The sequence below is a fragment of the Chiloscyllium punctatum genome, chromosome 8 (assembly GCF_047496795.1).
Source record: "Chiloscyllium punctatum isolate Juve2018m chromosome 8, sChiPun1.3, whole genome shotgun sequence".
NCBI classification, from domain to species: Eukaryota; Metazoa; Chordata; class Chondrichthyes; order Orectolobiformes; family Hemiscylliidae; genus Chiloscyllium; species Chiloscyllium punctatum.
The window spans coordinates 113,438,511-113,460,698 of NC_092746.1; the positions used below are offsets into that span (position 1 = coordinate 113,438,511).

A 22,188-nucleotide genomic window follows, 5' to 3' on the forward strand; every position below is an offset into this window, starting at 1 on the left:
AGTACTTCTAAGTGCCTTGACAGTTTGACTGGTCGTTTTGACAACTGTTTTTGACAGTTCCTCTTGGCACTTTAGATGTTTTGTAAGCTCTTTTTGGTAGTTCCTCCTGACATATTTAACAGGTACAACTTACAAGTTCTTTTGAAAGGTGCAATGCACATTCATGTCTATTTTTAATAATTACAAAGCTTACTTTACCAATGGGCACCATTCTTTCTAAAGGGACAACTTAATGCTCCTAAAATTGACCCAGACCCATATCCAAAAGGATACCCTGACTATACGAACAAACCTACAATGTCCAGACTTGCTCCAATCAAGTCTCATCTGCATAAAGAGTCATACAGTTAGCACGGAAACAGACCCTTCAGCCCAACTCTTACACACCGACCAGACATCCTAATCTTACCTAGTACCATTTGCCAGCATTTGGTCAATGTCCCTCTAAACCCTTCCTGTTCATATACCCATCCAGATGACTTTCAAATGTAATTCTATGTGTCTGCACCACTTCCTCTGGCAGCTCCTTCCAGACATATGCCACCCTCTGCATGAAAAAGTTACCCCTCAGGTCAAATCTTTCCTCTCTCACATTAAACCTATGCCATCTAGCTTTGGACTCCCCAACCCTTGACTAATGTGCAAAAATCAGAGACAGGGCTCAAAAGAAACCTCACACCAACTGAAAGGAGCCAAAAGCAATAACAATCTTTAGGGTGGCTAACTTTGGTCCAGTGACAATGTGATTCTTTCCTTAATTATTACAAATTTCTTCATGTTCCTGCTCTTTCCCTGAAGCCTTGCAATTTTCGAATATATATTTTGTGATGTCACTGGCTGGGCCAACTTTTGTTGACTATTCTTAATTGCCCCTTGAACTGAGTGATTCAGAGAGCAGTTAAGAGTCAACCACATTGTTGTAGGTTTGGAGTCACATGTTGGTCGGTCAGACTGGGTAAGGACATTATGAACCAGAGGGGGGTTTATGAGTCAGTGATAGTTTCAAGGTCACCATCACTAAATGAGCTCTCAACTCAGTTTACTAAGTTACGTTCCACCTGCTACAATGTTAGGATTTGAACCCATCTCAGCCTGGGTCTCTGGATTACTCATCCAGTAACCTTGGAGAAAGTGAGGACTGCAGATGCTGGAGATCAGGAATGAAGGGCTTATGCCCAAAACGTCGATTCTCCTGCTTCTCAGATGCTGCCTGACCTGCTGTGCTTTTCCAGCACCACACTCTCGACTTATCCAGCAACCTTCCCAATCCACTACTGTCTCTTCGGTTTTTTTCCTCGTCTCGTATTTATCCAACTCCATTTTTAAATCCCCATTGAATCTTATCATTCAAGCAGTGCATTCTGGCTGCCAACACTCTGTAAATATAACTTCTTCTCATTGGCCTCCAGCTGACTCTTCGCAAAAGTTGATTAATCATATGACTCCTTTAGCATGATGAGTTTCTGAATTCCTGCTCTGTATATCAGGAGAGTTATGGAGATAAGGCAAGAACAGGATACTGATTGAGGATGATCACCCATGATCATAATGAATGGTGATGCAGGCTCGAAGGGCAGAATGGCCTACTCCTGCACCTATTGTCTATTGTCTCTGATGATCTTGTATGTCTCAACTAAGTCACCTCTCAACGTTCTTCTCTCTAACGAAAACAGCCTCAAGTTTCTCAGCCTTTCCTCATAAGACCTTACCTCCATACCAGGCAACATTCTAGTAAATCTCCTTTGAACCCTTTCCAAAGCTTCCACATCCTTCCTATAATGCGGTGACCAGAACTGTATGTGATACTCCAAGTGCAGCTGCATCAGAGTTTTGCACGCCTGCAGCATGATCTCGTGGTTCCGAAACTCAATCCCTCTACCAATAAAAGCTAACACACTGTATGTCTTCTCAACAACCCTATTAACCTGGGTGGCAACTTTCAGGGATCTATGGGCATGGACATCAAGATCTCTGTGTTCATTTATCTACACTACCAAGAATCTTACCATTAGCCCACTGCTCTGTATTCCTGTTGCTCCTTTGAAAGGGAATCACCTCACACTTTTCCACATTAAACTCCATTTGCCACCTCTCAGCCCAGCTCTGCAGCTTATCTATGTCCCTCTGTAACCTGCAACATTCAGCAATTTACTGGCATCAAATTTTAATGGAGGCCCTTGAAAAATGACATAATGTAACGTATTCTGGATGCTGGAGATTGGAAATAAAAACAAAAATTGCTGGAAAACTCCGCAGTCTGGCAGCATGTGTGGAGGGAAAACAGAGTTAATGTCTCAAGTCCAGTGATTGACCCTACATGTGTTAAACATTAATTCTATCTTCTCTCCACTAATGCTGCCAGACCTGCTGCGTTTCTCCAGCAATTTCTGTTTTTGTTTTCAGATGTGCAACATTCGCAGTTCTTTGATTTAGAACATGCATACTTCCTGACCTTGAATGGATCCTCACTACTGAGCGAATCTAGATAATCAGCTGATTTGTTCGAACACTAATAAGGTACAACCACCATCTAGCACCATACTGTTAGGTTCTTTTCCCGAGGTTTCACACACAAGATCCAATTCACACACTCCAACTTCTGCAAACAGTTAAAGTTTATTAAAGCCTATACAAGCTAGATGACCTCCTTTGACCCTCTGCACAGGCATGCTAATTCGAACCAAAGAGGCCCTGCTCTCTTTGGAAAACACATCCCCCTTTATTCAGGTCAGTTGGCAATGCTGACAGATACTCTGGCTACCCCCTACCCCTCACAAAATAATCACGTTACCCCAGGTACCATAGTAGGATGAGGACATCCTTGGAGATAATGTAAATGTAAATGACCTATTCCTGGAGAATCATTATGCAAACGATTTCCTGCCTTGCTGATTCCCCAAGACAATGTAGGTGTGCCATGTCCTAGATTCGGGAGATGGCTATGAAAGCATTTCTGAACGAAGGAGATTGAATGATTGTTTAATTTGGTCATGGAAGGAGATTAGTAGCAACCCAACCCAAGAAAATGCTTTGCAAATTGGGCTTTTGCTCCAAAATGATGGTGCTCCATCGCAGTTGAACTGGGAGATGCCAGATGGCACGGCTGGCAGTGAGCTGGACCTGCCTCTGTGTATCATCACTGTGTCATTTATTTAAAAAGAACAAAACTGAACAAACCACACAACACCCACCCTCACCACTCACATTCTGTCACCCTTCCAGGCACACACCCTGCACAATCTGTGCCATCTCATGCCCTCTATGCCAACTCTTCGCAAAAGTTGATTAATCATATGACTCCTTTAGCATGATGAGTTTCTGAATTCCTGCTCTGTATATCACAATGTTGCATTTCAGACATCTATGACACCAAAACTGGACAAGAGTGGAGGCAAATTCTGATTCCTCTGGGTAACTGCCTCCAGGAAGTGTGCACAAACAAAATATGACCTGCAGTGCATCTTGTAGATGGTACATACTGCTGCAACTGAGCACTGCTGGTGCAGGGGATAGATACATATGGATGTGGTGCTATTCAACTGGGCTGCTTTGTCCTGGATGGTGTTATCAGTGAACATCCCCACTTCTGACCTTAGGATGGATGAAAGGTCATTGATGAAGCAGCTGAAAGTGGTTGGGCCTAGGACACTGTCCTGAGAAACTCTTGCAGCGATGTCCTGGAGATGACTGACCTCAAACAGCCACAACCATCTTTCCATGTGTCAGGTAGGACATTTGATTTCTGGAATTGTCTGCCATTTTTACAACAACAAACAAAACGTCTATCATTCCCATAACCCAGAACTTAAGTTCAGAATTACCTCCCTCAAATCATCCACCATTTTGACCAAACTTTGTGCTACTTTTCTCATCTTTTATTCTTTAACTGAATATCATTTGTTAATGCCTCCATAAAGTGCAGTGGATATTTTCTCTTTATTAAAGTGGTCACATGAAACAGTGGTGCTATTGTTGACTTTTTAACTATTAAAATGCTCTCTTTTTCTACAGCATCAGAGCTAAATCGGTAACATTTCCAACTTCTGAAATGTAAAAGAAGTGACTGTCATAGATGTCAGTCATGACTTTGTGGTCGTAATCCTGCTATGGAGTCAGAAGGTTGTAGGACACAAAGTCTAAGCTGGTATTCTAACGCAGCTCTGTGGAAATGCTGTACACAGAGACAGCTTACCAAATAATTGGTTTATGATTTCCTGACAAAAGATTAAGCTGAAGAGGGTCACTGATCAAATTGATTCCCTCGGTAAATACTTCTGTTAAAAAAGGAAAAAATTTGCAATTATATGACTCCTTAAATAGCCATTTCCAATGTTTCACAGTCTATGAAATATTTTGAGATGGATGCACTATTACTTTGTAGGAACCACAGCAGTCAACTTGCACACAGTAAAGTCCCACAAACCACAATGTGACAATGACCAGATAACTTTTTTTTAAGAGATGAAAATGGCCAGTACATCAAGAGTAACTCCCTTTCTCTTCTTTGAAATGCACCAGGCAATCATTTCTGTCACATGAGAGGACAAATGGGAACTGAAGTAATTCCACAAAGGCTGTCACCCCATCACCAAGCCATCTTTTATTTATACATGAATAGTTCTTGTCTTTGGTACTGCCCTCTTCAGAGTCAGCTCTCTAGGTATCAGTATCTCCGACAATCCCCTTTTTGTCAGTCATCCAGAGCTCCTTGATTGGACCAGATTAACAGCCCCAAAAAGGGAACTCATATTCTATAAGGTCTAGCTTGCTGACCTCATTACAATCAATACATCTCTCTCCCTCTGAATCAACAGACAGGAGTGTTCCCACCCACTTGGAAAACACTTCAGCGATCCGGAACATTAAAACTCAGACTAAATCCAGATGCCTTTTAAATATTGTAATTGTCACTCCACCACTTCATCTGGCAGCTCATTCTATATACACACCATCCTCTGCATGAAAATGTTGCCCCTCAGGTCTCTTTTATATCGTTCCCCTCTCACCCTAAACCTATGCCCTCTAGTTCTGGACTCGCCCATCCCAGGGAAGAGACTTTATCTATTTATCCTATCCATGCCTCTCATGATTTTATAAACCTGCATAAGGTCACCCCTCAGCCTCCGACGCTCCAAGGAAAACAGTCCCAACCTATTCAACCTCTTCCTATAGCTCAAATCCTCCAACCCTGGCAACATCCTTGTAAATCTTTTCTGAACCCTTTCAAGTTTCACACTATCCTTCCGATAGGAAGGAGACCAGAATTGCACGCAATATTCCAAAAGTGGCCCAACCAATATCTTGTACAGCCGCAACATGACCTCCCAACTCCTGTACTAGAGGCAATTTAGAAGATGTTTAACAGATTGATACCTGAAATGAATGGGTTGTGCTTTGAGGAAAGATTGGATAGGTTGAGCTTGGTTGTGTCAAAGCTTAGAAGATTAAGTGGTAACTTGATTGAAGTATATGAGGTCCTGAATGGTCTTGACAAGCTGGACTTAGAAAGGATAATTCTTCTTGTTGATGAATCGAGAACTGGAGAAATTAAATTTAAAATATTACTTAAAATTACAGGTTGTCTTTTAGGAAAAAGATTATGGGATATTTTTTCTTTGAGAAGATTGAGTGACTTTGAATCTCTGCTTCAGTACAGGTGGGCCATTGAGTATTTTTAAGACAGAAGCAGACAGATTAGTTTTAGCTAAGGGAATAAAAAGTTATTGGGAAGAAGACGGGTACATCGACATCACCGGCAACCTCTCACAGATGATAATGTGTCCGTAGGTGGCTGTACAGACTAATATGGCAACTGCAGGCTCCATTACACACATGAAACACAAACAGATCAGTCATGAAAATAAAAATACTGTGGATGCTGGATATCTGAAATGAAAACAAAAATGCTGGAGCAGCTCAGCAGATCTGGCAGAATCTGTGGAAAGAGAAGTTGCATTAACTTTTGAGTACAGTATGATTTCTTCAGAAATCAAAGGGATTGAAAAATGCTGAGTTTTTATCTGTGGACAGAGGCAGAGGAGGAATGAGAAGAACAGATGGAGTGGATGCGCAGGGCTTTATTATCAGCTCAAGCATGTTGGTTGGATCTTGTAAAATAGCACAACACCAGGATAAAGTTCAACAGATTTAGTTGGAAGCACTAGCTTTCGGAGCGCTGCTCCTTCAACAGGTGGTTGTGCACAACCACCTGATGAAGGAGCAGCGCTCTGAAAGCTAGTGCTTCCAAATAAACCTGTTGGACTATAGCCCAGTGATGTGTGATTTTTTAACTTTGTACACCCCAGTCCAACACCGGCATCTACAAATCTTGTAAAATATATTTACATCAACCAAACAAATTCGGCTCGAATGTCAAGAGTGAGAGTGCTTAATTCGAACATGATAGTAGTCTTCCTGACCAGGATTTAGCTCCCTAGCCATCCCACCCATTTGACTCTCCTGTTCCTACCTGGCCTCACACCTTACCTTCGCCCTTTTCCCGCCTGAGGGTGAGGGGCAGTTCTGCGCCTGCGCGCTGGCGGATTCTTCTCGAGCTGTCAGGGAACATGTAACAAAACTTTGCAACAAAGAATTGGAGGGGAGTTCGAGACCTTCAGCATTTCACCATGGACTGCAAACGCGGTTTCAAAGGTATCCTTCTGGATGCTGATTGCAATCAGGTCAGTTTGAAACGAGAGAAGCTAAATTGTGAAGTTTTTTTAAGAACTATGTGTGTGTGTTTATATTAACCAGAAGCTGCTCGCCTTGCTGAAAACATGAATCGCTGTTTGCAAGTACTTGGAAATGAACCTCGCTTTGTGTTCTTTTCGATACTGAAGTGAATAATTTCGTTTTTCTTTTTAAGGTTTGCGCTCTGTAAAATGTCTTCACCTCTTAGTGTGGACACCCTGCGTGGGAGTGGGGGCGGGGTGTTGAGGAAAGCAGACCATTCTGGGCTGATGGCCCATTTAAACATCGTTCATTTTGGGGGGGGGGCTTGGGGAAGTCAGTTAAGCTCCTCGGAATTGTGTAAGGGGCTGGGAGGTGTCTGTTTAATCACCGCGACTGGTGATACCACCCACAGGCACGTCACCGTGTTTCTGGTGAAGATGAACTAGTCCCTGATGTTGGAGAGTTTTCATTCGATCTGTTAATAGTTTATCGTGCAGGCTTTTCCGACTTCTAAAAAGAGATTTCAACAGCGCGAATAGGTCACTCCCATCACTCCTGCTCAACTCTGAGTTCGTTCTGTCTGACCTACAACTCTGACCTGTCTTTGCCCCAAAACCCCTTTGACCTCCACATTCAGAGTACCAGGATCTCAGTCTTTAAAACTGCCTTTATTTTTGCCCTGACAACCTTTTAGCAGGAGAGGATTCCCCCTTTTTAGTGATTTTTCTGTTAAAAAAAAGCGTGCAGTTGTTTAGCTCCTGAATTGCCTGGCTCTGGTTTTTAAACTATTGTCTTTTTGTACCTGTAACGCCACCCCCCCCCCCCCCCCCCAGCCAGAAATAATTTCTCTCAGGGATACTATTGAAAGCCTTAAAAATTGCAAGCACACCATTTTCATTACCCTTCGGCAGAACCATCCCTGTAGGGAAAAAAACACTGCCCACCCCCTCCCGGGGTAATTCACACTGTGGCCTCCCTCCTGGGGGAAATTTCATTGTGTGTCCCTGTGGGGCAAATCATACCGTGCCCACCCTCCCATCCCTCGCAGCAAATGACACTTTGCACCCCCTCTGCTTCAAATCACACTGTATTAGAACATAGAACAGTACAGCACAGAACAGGCCCTTTGGCCCACGATGTTGTGCCGACCATTGATCCTCATGTAAGGTAAACCTAATGTACGAACCCTCAAACTTCTGTGACCATATGCATGTCCAGCAGTCTCTTAAATATCCCCAATGACATCGCTTCCACAACTGCTGCTGGCAACGCATTCCATGCTCTCACAACTCTTTGCGTAAGTCATAAAGTGAACCTTTTCTAGGGCAAATTACACTGCAACTCTCAGGGTCAATTACACTGTACTAGAGCACTAACCATACCTCCCCGCTGCCAGGAGAAAGTGAAGACTGCAATTGCTGGAGATCAGAGTCAACAGAATGGCGCTGGAAAAGCACAGCAGGTCAGGCAGCATCCGAGGAGCAGGCGAATCGATGTTTCGGGCATAAGCCATTCATCTGAAATGAGGCCGTGTTGCCAGGGATTGTCATAATATTCACTCGGCAGTAAAAATTACACTGTGCCCACCCCTGGCAAATCACACATTTCCCCCCCCCAATAAAATTCACACTTTAAACAAATCCAAAATGAAAGCTCACACACACAGACTCTCACCTGTTCAAAGGTCACCCACATCTTGGCTCTGGTTCCTTCCAGTTCCACCTATGGTCCCAGTGCAAGGTCCTGGCCAGTTGCCCCCACTTACCATACCCTAAGGATGGTCCTGTCACCTAGGTGATGACTTTGAAGATATAGTATTACTTTTGAATTGCTCCAATTGTGGAGGTTCACAAACGTGGCTGTGCAACTTGGAATTAAGTCCCAGTCTGTCTCCAAAAGTGAATGTTATGGATTCATTCAGCGTAGATGTGGTTTTACACTATTTCAGGTTGACGGTTTTGTGTTACATATTCCAATATGCTGAGCAAGTTCACTGGAAAATGTAAATACTTTTCTAAATTAATCTCATGTTTTGTATGTTTTTCTTTTGAAAGATTGTTCATGGGAACTGGGCGTCACACCAGTATTTATTGCCCATTCCCAGTTGTTGTGGGGAGGCCACCTTCTGAATTCCTGTAGCCTGTGTGATATAGCAATTCGCATCGACTATAATAACAAAATCCAGAATTTTGATCCAGAGACACTGGAGGAATGGGCTGACAGTGTGCAACTTGAAAGGGAATCTGCAGGTGGTGATGTTCTCATGTATTTGCCAAGCTCATATATCCAGTAGAAGTTAGACACAGGGAGAGGATTATGACAATAAAATCGGATGTAATGTGTAGCGAAAGGACAATGGTTTCTTAAATGTTTGACCAGATACTGTTCAAATGATTCCGATGATGTTGTCAAGTCAATAAAATAAGATGGAATTAAAAAAATGTGGAAAATATGAACAAATATGGACATCGGTGTCAAGATGGGTTTCTAAGAAGGTGGTGCTGCTTGCCTAGTAATTACATTTTTTGTAAGAAAATCAGTGGCTGAGATCTTTCAGTGTCCGGATCACCAGAGACCTGACATATTACCAGAGAAGTACACTGGGCGTCACCGGAAGGCCCGATACACTGGTTACATAGAAATTGCCATCAAAATTTGAATTTACAATGGGCAATTTCCATGATGTGTTGTACCCTCCTTAAAAATCTCCATCACTCAATCATTTATCAGAATACCTACTCAGGAAATGTTAGACAGAAGAACAAAGGTCTAACTCCTGGGTAACCATACAACTAACCCCTCAACCTTCCTGTCTCCAATTCCCAACCCACCCCCCCCAACCTGATCTCACTCTCCCCACCTTACCACATATTTCATCCACCCTAACCACTTACACATCTGCACACTCATCCATTCACTTCTACTCTCAGACTAAGATATTTAAAATTGTTACTTAGGTGGCAGCCGGTACTGTAAAAAGGGGGTGTGGTTTCCCTCCTCTGATGTCTCCGAGGGTTCATACATAGAACAAAGTTTACAGGATTCTCCATTGGAAGATTGGCCAGAAAAATCAGAGATAGGAAATTGGATAGTTTATTGGCTGGTCAGCATCACTTTGACTGCTGTATGGGTCGTTCTGCAATAACACAACAATTGCGTTCCTGTGTGACCCCATGCTATCAAAAATCGCGCTGTAGAAGATTGCTATCTGCGTTCAGTAGAAAGTTTGCGTTATCCAAACAGCATCCACATTTCATCGATCACGTTATAGCCAAATTGTGCTAACGAAACACGTGTAAAACCAGAATGACATGTAATGTAATTTAGTGAATATTCGGAAAGATGTTGTGAAACTTGAAAGGGTTCAGAAAAGATCTACAAGGATGTTGCCAGGGTTAGAGGATCTGAGCTATGGGGAAAGGCTGAACAGGCTGGGGCTGTTTTCCATGGAGCGTCAGAGGCTGAGGGGTGACCTTATAGAGGTTTACAAAATTATGAGGGGCATAGATAGGGTAAATAGACAAAGTCTTTTCCCTGGGGTCGGGGAGTCCAGAACTAGAGGGCATAGGTTTAGGGTGAGAGGGGAAAGATATAAAAGAGACCGAAGAGGCAATTTTTTCATGCAGTGGGTGGTACGTGTATGGAATGAGCTGCCAGAGGATTTGGTGGAGGCTGGTATAATTGCAACATTTAAGAGGCATTTGGATGGATAAATGAATAGGAAGGGTTTGGAGGGATATGGGCCGAGTGCTGTCAGGTAGGACTAGATTGAGTTGGGATATCTAGTCGGCGTGGACGGGTTGGACCGAAGGGTCTGTTTCCATGCTGTACATCTCTATGACTCTATGACACTTAACAGGAACAGGACTATGAATAGTGGACAGAGTAGGATGTTTATTTGTCTCATGGGGTGAAGGTAAGGAGGGACTGGACATTTCAATGTGAAAGGCAAATAGACAACAAATGGCACTGCAGTTCAGTTTAGAGTCATAGAGATGTACAGAACAGAAACAGACCCGTCAGTCCAACTCGTCGATGCCAACCAGATATTCCAACCCAATTATAGTCCCACCTGCCTGCACCCGGCCCATATCCCTATTCATTTACCCATCCAGATGCCTTTTAAATGTTGCAATTGTACTAGCCTCCACCACTTCCTCTGGCAGCTCATTCCACATACACACACACCACGCTCTGAGTGAAAATGTTGCCCCTTAGGTCTCTTTATGTAATACTTTATTGGACAAGGGGGAGTGTATTAAGTTGTTAAGGAACAGTGAAAATAGATACATCCTAAAAGAAAATATGCTTAGCAAAGTGTAGTGAATAAAATCTCTAGGTTCAGAGATATGGATCTTAACAGGCAATACACTTAGAAAAGACTTTAAAACAAAAAGTTTAATGGGAAGCAAGACCAGGTGCTCCCCTCAATCTGAAAGGCCTCTAATTGACCCCAAAACTATGAACATGTCTCCAAACTATTTAAAGGGGCACCTCCATGAAAACAGCAGGTACATAAGAACATAGAACTTAGGAGGATGTCATTCGGTCTTTTGATGGTCATTGCCTGGAATTTGTGTGGTGCGAATGTTACTTGCTACTTGTCAACCCAAGTCTGGATATTGTCCCGATCTTGTTGCATTTGAACATGGACTGCTTCAGTTTCTGATAAATAACAAATAGTGCTGAACATTCTGCAATCATTGGTGAGCATCTCCACTTCTGATCTTATAATGGAGGGAAGGTGAAGATGAAGCAGCTGAAGATGATTGGGCTTAGGACACTACCCTGAGGAACTGTAGAGATATGCTGTAGAAACTGTGATGACTGACCTCCAACAACTACAACCATCTTCATAAGTGCCAGGATGACTGCAACCATCAGAGAGTTGCCCTTTGATACCTATTGATTCCAGTTTTGCTCAGGCTCCTTGATGCCACTCTCAGTCAAATGTGGTCAAGTGCTGTCACTCTCACCTCACCTGTGGAATTCACCATTTCTTTCCATGTTTGGACCAAGGCTGTAATGAGGTCAGGAGTTGAGTGGCCTTCATGGAGCCCAAACTGGTGGTCAGTGAGCAGGTTATGGCTGAGCAGGTGCTACTTGAAAGACAACTTCCACCACTTTACTGATTATGGAGAGTAGATGCATGGGACAGTAATTGATCAGGTCAGATTTGTCCTGATTTTATTTTTGGGACATATCTGGACAATTTCCCACATTGTCAGGTCGATGCTAGTGTTGTAACCGTACTGGAAGAGCTTGAGTAAGGGAGAAGCAAGCTGTGGAGTACAAAGTCTTCAGAATGGCATCAGGGTCCATAGCCTTTGCAATATCCAGTGTCTCCTACCATTCGTTGATATCATGTAGAATGAATTGAATTGGCCGAAGACTGGTAGCTAATGCTTTGGACCACTGGAGGAGGCTGAGGTGGGTCATCATTCGGTACTCCTGGCCGAAGATTGCTGTGAAAGCTTTAGCTTTATCTTTTGTGCTGATGTGCTGGCCTCTTCCATCATGAGGATGGGGAGTCCCCTCTTGCAGTGAGTAGTTTAATCATCCACCTCCATTCACAACTGGATGTGGCAGGACTGCAGCGCTTAGATCTGAATCATTAGTTGTGGGATCACTCAGCGCTGGCTATCACATGCTGCTTATGCTATTTAACATATAAGTAGTGCTGTTTGGTAGCTTCACCAGGTTAAGAACATGGAACATAGAACAGTACAGTACTGTACAGGCCCTTTGGCCCTCGATGTTGTGCCAACCTTTTATCCTATTCTAAAATTAAACTAACGTGCAGGCCCTTCATTGTATTATCAAAGAGTTGCTTAAATATCCCTAATATATCTGACTGTACTACCACAACTGGCAGTGCATTCCACACACCCACCACTCTCTGTGTAAAGAAAGGACACCTCATTTTTAGGTCTGCCTGGTGCTGCTCCTGGCATGCCCTCCTGCACTCTCCATTGAACCAGGGTTGATCCCTGTCTTGATGGGAATGGTTGAATGGGGGATATGCTGGGCCATGACGTTACAGATTGTGTTGGAATACAATTCTGCTGCTGTTAATGGCCCCCAGTGCCTTATGAATGCCTAGTCTTGAGTTGCCAGATCTGTTTGAAATCTATTCCATTTAGCACAGTGCCAGTGGCACAGATGATGGAGGATATGTTCAATTTGAAGGCAGGATTTGGTCTCCACAAGGACAATGCATTGTCATTCTTATTGGTATTGCCATGGACAGATCAACCTGCAGCTGGCAGTTTAGTAAGGATGAATTCAAGTATGTTTTACCCAGTTGTTGTTCCCTCACCACCTGCCATAGACCCAGTCTAGAAGCTACATCCTTTAGGGCCTGACCAGCTCGATCAGTAGTGCTGTTACCAAGCCACTCTTGGTGGTGGACATTGAAATTCCCTCACCCATAGTACATTTTATGCCCTTGCCACCCTCAATGGGTCCTCCAAGTGTTGTTCAATGTGGAAGAGTACTGATTCATCAGCTGAGGGAGGATGGTACATAGTAACCAGCAGGAGGTTTCCTTGTCTATGTTTAACCTGATACCAGGAGACTTCATGGCGTCCAGAGTTAATGTTGAGGACTCCCAGGGCGACACCTTCCAACAGTATACCACCATGCCTCCATCGCTGCTGGGTCTGTCCTGCTGGTGGGACAAAACATATCCAGGATGGTGATGGTAGTGTCTGGGATACAGTCATTCTCACAGTATCATATCTTACAATGTCAGGTTATTGCTTGACTAGTCTTTGAGATAGCTCTGTCAATTTTGACACTAGCTCCCCAAATGTTAGTAAGGAGGACTTCTAAGGGTTGTCAGTGCTGTTTCTGCCATTATCTTTTCTGGTCCATGAGATTAATGTTTTTGTCGAGACTTTGTAGCAATTGCCCATTTCAGAGGGCAGTTGAGAGTCAAGCACCTTACTGTGGAGTCAGACCAAGTGAGGATAGCAGAGTTCCTTACCTGAAAATCGACAATGGTTTTATGGTCATCAGTGGGTTCTTAATTCCAGATATTTTTATTCAAGTAAAATTTGACCATCTGCCTTGGCAGGATTTGAACCCAGGTTCCCATAACATTAGCTAAGTTTCTGGACGAATAGTCTACTAATAATACCATTAGGCCATTGCCTCCCCATGCTTAACCTATTCAACCTTTTCTTCATAAGATAATCATTTCATATACGTGAACCTTCTCTGAACTGTTTCTCATCCAATTATAAGTAGACCAAAACTTTTCCCACAGGGTAGCACTGTGGCTCTATGGTTAGCACTGCTGCCTCACACCACCAGGGTTCCAGGTTCGATTCCAGCCTTGGGCGACTGTCTGTGTAGAGTTTGCACATTTTCCCAGTATCTGCGTGGGTTTTCTCTGGGTGCTCCGGTTTCCTCCCACAGTCCAAAGTTGTGCAGGTCAGGTGAATTGACTATGCTAAATTGCCCATAGTGTTAGGTGCATTAGTCAGGGGTAAATGGGACTGGGTGGGTTACTATTCAGAGGGTCGGTGTGGACTTGTTGGGCTGAAGGGCCTGTTTCCACGCTGTAGGAAATCTGATCTTTAAAAAAAAGTAGACCAAAACTCTATGTAGGACTCCAAATTGTCCAGAGAGGGGACTCCTGGTAGTGGTAGGCCCAGAGCCTGGACTCCTGGTAGTAGCAGTGCCTGGAGAGGAGAGTCCTAGCAGTAGCGGTGCCCAGAGCCTGGACTCTTGGCGGCAGCGGTGAGATGGCGGCACAACAGAGCCAGGGTCTCCTGGGATGGCATGGTCATTGCTGTTCCCAGAGCGAGACTTCTTGAAGACTGGAACACCTTGTAGAGACCTTGCAGAAGCCCTGAAGTCATGCTTGAGATGCCAATTTGAATAGAAGATGAACTCTTATTTAAATAACTTATTCTTATAAGTCAAAGTAGCGCTGGATTGTGGCAACAAAACACTTTTCGTTGTATCTTCAAGATGTAACTGACAATAAATAAATCTTTCATAAATAAATCATTTATCATCCTTCATGAGCTCTTACCCCAAGGTTCTGTGCAGCAGCAGTTAAAGCATTAATATAGTAATAAAGCCTCCCACTATTCCATATTACAATAAACACCAACATCTCATTTGCCTTCAGAATCACTTATTTTACCTGCACAATAAATTTCTGTGAGTCACCGAGATCCCTCTTTACCAGAGATCTGTAATCTCCCAATGACACGTTAGTTTAACTAACCTATTGTTTCCTGCTTTCCGTTTCTCCTTTGTTGAATAAAGTAGTTGCATAGCTATTTTCATATTTGTTAGGGTTCTTACTGAACCTATGGAATTTTGGAAGATAATAAATATTGCATCTATAATCTCCACAGCCATTTGTTTGAGACTGTAGGAATCAAGTCACCTGGCTACTGGGGACTGTTGGTCTTTAGGTCTGATAATTTTCCCAGGACCTTTTTCCTGGTCTTGGTGATTGTTTTAAGTTCCTTCCTCCCATTCAACTTTTGATTTTTAACTATTTTTTGGAAGCTAAGTCTTCTACATTGTAGACACATGCAAAGCACTAGTTCAACACTAACATAATTTACTTCTTTTCCATTATCAACTTCCCAGCCTCACTGCACAGAAAATCAACAAAAGATTACTTACTCTTTTCCTATTTAAATAGTCGTATAAAGTCTTACTGCTTTTATATTGTTTTACAATTTTTCACTCATACTTAATATCCCTTTTTTCAGTCATATTTGCTCATTCTTAAAATCTGACCAATGTTCCATTTTTGCAGATTTGTACAGTGTTCCTTTCAGTTTGATACTATTCTTGACTTCCTTATTCAGCCACAGATGATGCGTCCTTTCTCACAGCAGAAATAAATCTTTGCTGAAAGTTATTAAATATCTCATTTCAAGTGTGCCATTGCATTTCTGTTATTTTATATTTAAATCTCATTTCCTAGTTCATTTTAGCTAGCTTTGCCTCATACCATTATAAATATTCACATTCAGGTTTAAGACACTTGTCTTAAACTCATATGTCTCTTCTTCAAACTGCAAGTGACATTTTAGCATGTTATGATCACTTTTAAGTAAAAGCTTCTTTACCATGACGTTATCAGTTAATCCTGTGTATTACTCATTATCAGCTCTAGAATAGCTGATTGACTGTAGAACACACTGTTCTGAGAAAACTTTCCAAGTATATTCTATGAACTAATTTTCCAGGCTACCTTTGCCAGTCTGATTTGCTCAATCTACATGCAGATTAAAGTTACTCAGGGTTTTGCAGTATATTTTATCAGCTCCATTTGATTTCCTGTATACTGTGTACTGCAGTAAAACTACAAGGCACAAGTCAAGAGTATGATGGAATACTCCTTACCTGCATGGATGAGTGCAATTCCAATACAACACAAGAAGCTTGATACCATCCAAGACAAAGCAGACCACTTGGTTAGTACCACATCCACCACTGATGCGCCTTTGACAGCATCAACCCACAACTTCAGCCACCTAGAAGGATAAAACATCACCTGCAAATTCCCCCTAAACCATACACTATCCTGACTTGGAACGGTATAGATGCTCCTTTACTGTCACTGGGTCAGAATTATGGAAAACCTTTCCCAACAGCACCCCAAGGTCAATAGCAATTGAAGAAGACAGCTCACAATAACCTTCTCCAAGGTAATTAGGAATGGGCAATAAATGCTGGCTTAGCCAGTGACACCCACATGTATGACAAAATAAACAAGAGTAATGCTCCTGACCTGACTGTGACCAAACAGAAGATCCTAACCTAAGCAATTTTTTTTCTCTGGCAACCTCCAACAAAGTATCCAAAGATAACTTTCCAAACTTTCTGTAACTTTGCCTGATCCATTGCAGCACCTGTAACTTGACCGTCAGTACATCGACTCTGAGACAAATTTGCTCAAGTGGCAGGCACTTCTGCTGACATGGTTGCTGTGGATCATCCTACAGCTTCCATATGCAACAGCTGAACACATTACCTGCCCTGCCATCTTATTGTGTTTAACTAATTACATTTAGAAATAACACTCAGTGATTATCTGTAGCTATATCTGGTGATTTTACTCATTAAGCTGTAAATTTAATGAAATAATTGTCTCTGCTCAGACCCAGTTCAGACTACTAGTTCCATTTATCGAGATAAAAAAGACTTACAACCCACCAGCAATTCACCTGTCTGCTCACCTAATTAGTGCTTCAGGGCTTCAGCTCTTACATCCAGCTGCTGGTGTCTGGCTCTCTTTCTTGGCCAAATCCTTTTATCTAAGTGGTCAGAATAGCACATCCCCCTTCACTGCAGCAAAATTTTTCATTCACTATCATCCCAATCTGACACTCTGCATCCAGCTGTGCACAGTGACAGGTTGTTCTCTTCATGCTTGCTTATTTTGTGCACTTAGCATGATTATGTGTCTGCACTACCTGTAATTCTACAGCTCCCGAATTAATTAACTGTTTGCATTTCTAGATTTGGGTTTAAAGTAAAATTTGGCTCCAGGGGCCCTCTTGTGGCACAGTGGTAGTGTCACTACCTCTCAACTGGGAGGCCCAGTTCCAAATCCCACTTGCTTCAGAGATAAGTAATAATATCTCTGTACAGGTTAATTAGAAAAATAGGTTAACTTAAAATACAATAAAATTTGTCTGCACCCCCACCCTCAATATCTAAAGTTTATGTTGTGTTTTTGCTTTTCCTGCTTTTGTATGGCATACTGACAGTGAACCCACCCCACTCTCCCCATGTGTTATTTATGCTCGATCTCCCTTTCCACCCTAATCTTCTCAGATTATGTTCCTCTCTCTTTCTCCTGTATGACCATTAATGTTGCTGACATTTGTCACACCATTATTACTCTCTTAACATGTCAATCAAATTTTACACTATCTCACAAAATCATGAATCTTGCTTCTAAGCTGTTCATTCAAGTCCAAATTCAATGACTTGATAGATGGGGGCTGGTTAACTCAGTCGATTGGATGACTGGTTTGCAACGCAGAATGATACCAACATTGGACTAAATAGCTCGGACTAAATTCTTGTACCAGCTGAGGTTACCATGAAAGACTCTCCTTCTCAACCTCTCCCCTGGCCTGAAGTGTGGTGACCCTCAGGTCAGACCACCATCAGTTGTTTGTCTCAAACGGGAGAGCAACTCTATGGTCTGAAAGGACTTTGGGAAAAGCTAGGCTAATTTTACTATGGGAGTGCTGCACTATTGAAGCTACTGTCTTTCAGATATCTAGTTAAATTGAGAATTCTCTCAGGCAGACACAAAAGATCCCATAGCATGAAGAAGAGCAGATATTTTAATACTGGTTTTGGTCCTGGACAATATTTACTCTCAATCAATATTACTGCAAACTAATTTTCCAGTCATTATCACATTGCTGTTTGAGGGAGTTTAATGGACACAAGTTTGCAGCTGCATCTCTTAACAGTGACTGAAATGACCAAGCAAGTCATTCCATTGTAATGAAGATCGCTCATAACCACTCTCTTCAGGGCATTTAGAGATAAGCAGTAAATACTCATGTACATTGAATGCATTAAAAAAGGTACAGTATAGAAACAGACCACTCAACTACACCAGTTTGTGCTGGTGTTTATGTTGCATACAAGTCTCATCACACTATGCTCCATCCAAACCCATCGGCATATCCGTCAATTTAGTTCATTCTTATCTGTTTATCGTGCTTCCTTTTCAAATACTGTATATGCGATATGTATGCTGTTTACCTCAATCACTCTTGTGACGGTCAGTTCCACAACCTTAATAAACTTTGGAAAAGAGATTTCTCCTGAGTTTCCAGTTGGCTTTATTAGTGACTAGCTTATATCCTTAATTTCCAGTTTTGCAAACCATCATGGGCAGAAACATTTTCTGTGTGTGTAACTTGTCAAATCTTTTTATAATCTTGAGGACGTTCAGAGTCACCCTCTCAGTTTTCACTCTTCAGAAGAAAGTAGTCAAACTTTCCTGAAAGGTAGACCTTCACAATTCTGGTAATCATCCTGTTGAATATTTTGTTCACTTTCATCAATACCTCTCGATCCTTTTTCTCTTAGATGGAAGCTGAAAGGAAAGATGGACTTAATTCAATGAAGTATCCTTTAAAAGAAATGAAAAGGTTCCAAAAATGGCATCACTTTGGACAGTCACTGAAATGCAATTACCTGTTTGCCCACCACGCATCATTTTCAAGCTGCATTTCGCTAGCATCGCTCCAAACTCTTAGCTAATTGGCCATATTATGTGTGACCCCATGCAATGAGAGAGGTCAAACATTTTAACTATAGGGACATTGCAGTAGAATCGAATCTTCAGTTTATCTCATGACCATTATGATTGGTCAGAAACCTGTTCAGATGTTAATTTCAATTTCCATATGTATATACTAACTGAACTGTACCAGTCCAATACTCTGTTTTGTTTTCTCTCCCAAAATGGAAAGGTACATGATTGTGATAATGATTCATCTGCAGTTTGCTGTGTGAAGTCAGAATCAGTCAGATGCTTGTGTCTGGCTAGTGTGTATCTGCTTTTCAAAAAGGCATCGTCACACCTATAACCTTAGATAAATTGCTCATTAGAATGGAACTTGCTCAGTTTAATGGGTTCTGAGAGGCTGAGAACTCTAAGACCAGCAAAGCAGGTGATCCTCAAAGGATCAGGCAGATAAATGATTTTGAGGTATGCACGCTCCCTCCGATGCCTCGACCTCACTTTTGCACGTCCCTGACGAATTCTCTTGATGTACTCAGTGCCTTCCTGAATAGAGGTTCTCTATTTTGATTAGTCATGAACCAGAGGCTCCCTGAGTCAGTGGGGATCTTTGATTTCCTCCGGGAGGCTTTGCAGGCAACTCTGAGGTGTTTCAGCAGTCCTCCTAGTTGTCTACGGCCGTGACTGAGTCCCAAATAAAACTGTTACACCAGCAGTCCGGTGCCAGGCATACCTCAATATATCCGATCCGTCGAGCTGGTTTTTAGTGATTAGTGCCTCGATGCTGTGCATGTTGGCTTGGTAGAATTGTAATTGATAGAAATATCCTTCTCAAGACTGTCATTTCCCTTACAGTCCTTTGCATAGCCTTTGTAATGGTCCCATCAGGGGATTTGGTGAACAAGTATGTCACAGTTTGACTTCAACCAGAAGATGTATTATGTAAGACTGGCAGAAGCAAGAGTTGCTGAATTAATGATCTGGTTTCCAGGGGGATTTCTTTGAAAGCCAGTTTTGATTGACAGAATCGTTAATTATGGAAGATACCTTTTCATCTTGCCTTCGCCATTTGGACTTCAAAGGGTAGAGAAGCTGATAATTTATAGATCAGAAATTTTCTTCCTTTTTTTGTGAACTGTACTGTGCTCTTGTGTATGTCAGAACCTGGTTGGGAGTGATCTGTGAAACTCAGGGCTAAAGAATGTCTCTTTCCTTGCAGTACAGTGTAGTTACAAGTAAAGGTTACAAAAATTACTGTGGCTTTTGGATTTGCCATTTCAAAACCAAGTATTTTACTGTATGAAATGAATGCAATCCATGCACTTAGATTCTTTTTATTCTTTCAATATAATCGCCGAACATTCAGAACATTTTAAAATGAAGGGACAAGATGAGATCGCTTTAGTAAATGGTGAGTTGTCATGGCAGCAGTTACATAAGATGGGAGCACTTATGTAAATTGCTTTCAGTGAGATAACCTAATGTCATATTTCAAAATCTTTTCAGTATACATTTATATATTAAAAGCACTTTTACTACTCCTGATGACTGTTGTGTAAGTGGATCACATGATGTTGAATGAGTCAGAACAGATCTTTTTTGAGTCCATTTTCTGTGCTGGATTAGCCAATTTGAATTTATTTGATATAACATTAAATGTGTGCTCCCAGGATGATGGAGGGGAGCAATTCAGTAGGAAGGACCATTTAAGAATTACAATTAGCATTTTATATGCTTTTTTCATTTTTAATTCATGGGATGTGGATGTTGCTGGCTAGACCAGTATTTATTGCTTACTCTATATACCCTTGAGATGTCCTTGCTAACTATCTAGAAAGGAGAAAAACCCTGTTAGAAGCCCAGTTCTATTTGGAAATAGACGTTCTTGAGCTCCATTTTGAAATATACAAGACAAGTTGACCCAGTATGTGTCATTCACAAGTTTTACTGGCTTTCATTGGATAACAGATAGTGATTGTGAAGTGTAATTCTGACATTGTCTTACTGGAGTGATTGGAACAAGGTTGACCAGGTGGATCTTGATGAATATGAGATCCCTTATTGGGGTTGTTAACGTGGGCCAATCAGGGAGCCTTTGCTGACAGATATAAACAAGGGTCTTTCCGGACACGCCTTGGCGTGCCCATTTGCCACCGGGCGGTGGAGATCCCCAGTGGAGGGCTCTCTATGCGGGAGTCCTCCCCCTTTCTCTCGGGGATCTGGGGTGGAGGGTGCTGCACGCAGCAGTCCCCTGCAACCGCAGGTTGCGGTGGTTCACGGACTCCCAGCCCAACTGCTTGTTCTGTGGCGCTGTGGAGTCCGTGGACCATGTATATATTGGGTGTGGGCGTTTGCATTCCCTTTTTGATTTTCTTAAAAGCCTTCTCCTCTGTTTTTGGCTGCACTTCAGTCCCACGCTCCTGATCTTCGGGCACCCGGTACGGAGGAGGGAGGGCAGGTCCGAGGACCTCCTGGTGGGTCTGCTCCTGGGCCTGGCCAAACTGGCCATCAACAGATCCAGGCAGCGGGCCGTGGAGGGGGTCGTTAGGGCCGACTGCCTGCCCCTCTTCCGGGGTTATGTTAGAGCCCGGGTGTCCTTGGAGAAGGAGCACGCAGTGTCCACCAACACCCTGGAGTTGTTCAGGGAGAGGTGGGCGCCGCAGGGAGTGGAGTGCATCATTTCTCCCTCCAACTCTATTTTGATTTAGTCCCTACCCTCCCCTTCACTGTTTTGCTCACACAGCATTGCCCTGTGGTTTGAAGGGCAGTGCTTGTCACTGGCCACTTGGGTGTTTTCCTATCTTCCTGGTGGTGGAAATTGAATAAAGATTTGTGCACTTTGTGTCTTTCACTGTGTCTCACACCTGCATACAAGAAAGAAAAAGAAAAAAAAAAGAAAAAATAAATAAACAAGTGTCTTTCCGGACACGCCTTGGTGTGCTTATTTGCCACCGGGCGGTGGAGATCCCCAGTGGAGGGCTCTCTACGCGGGAGTCCTCCCCCTTTCTCTCGGGGATCTGGGGTGGAGGGTGCTGCACGTAGCAATCCCCTGCAACCGCAGATTGTGGTGGTTCACGGACTCCCAGCCCAACTACTTGTTCTGTGGCGCTGTGGAGTCTGTGGACCATGTATATATTGGGTGTGGGCGTTTGCACTCCCTTTTTGATTTTCTCGAAAACCTTCTCCTCTGCTTTTGGTTGCACTTCAGTCCCACGCTCCTGATCTTTGGGCACCCAGTATGGAGGAGGGAGGGCAGGTCT

At 42.7% G+C, this 22,188-nt stretch overlaps 1 protein-coding gene across 1 annotated transcript in view; it reads left to right on the forward strand.

Annotated features, from left to right (window-relative positions):
* Window positions 1-6,553: 6,553 nt before the first annotated feature.
* prkag2a (protein kinase, AMP-activated, gamma 2 non-catalytic subunit a) overlaps window positions 6,554-22,188 on the forward strand; it is a 441,088-nt gene continuing 425,453 nt past the window's right edge. The window contains exon 1 of the mRNA XM_072576269.1: window positions 6,554-6,680. Coding sequence (XP_072432370.1) covers window positions 6,627-6,680 — 54 coding nt within the window. The 5' untranslated portion in view covers window positions 6,554-6,626. The remainder of the gene's footprint in view (window positions 6,681-22,188) is intronic.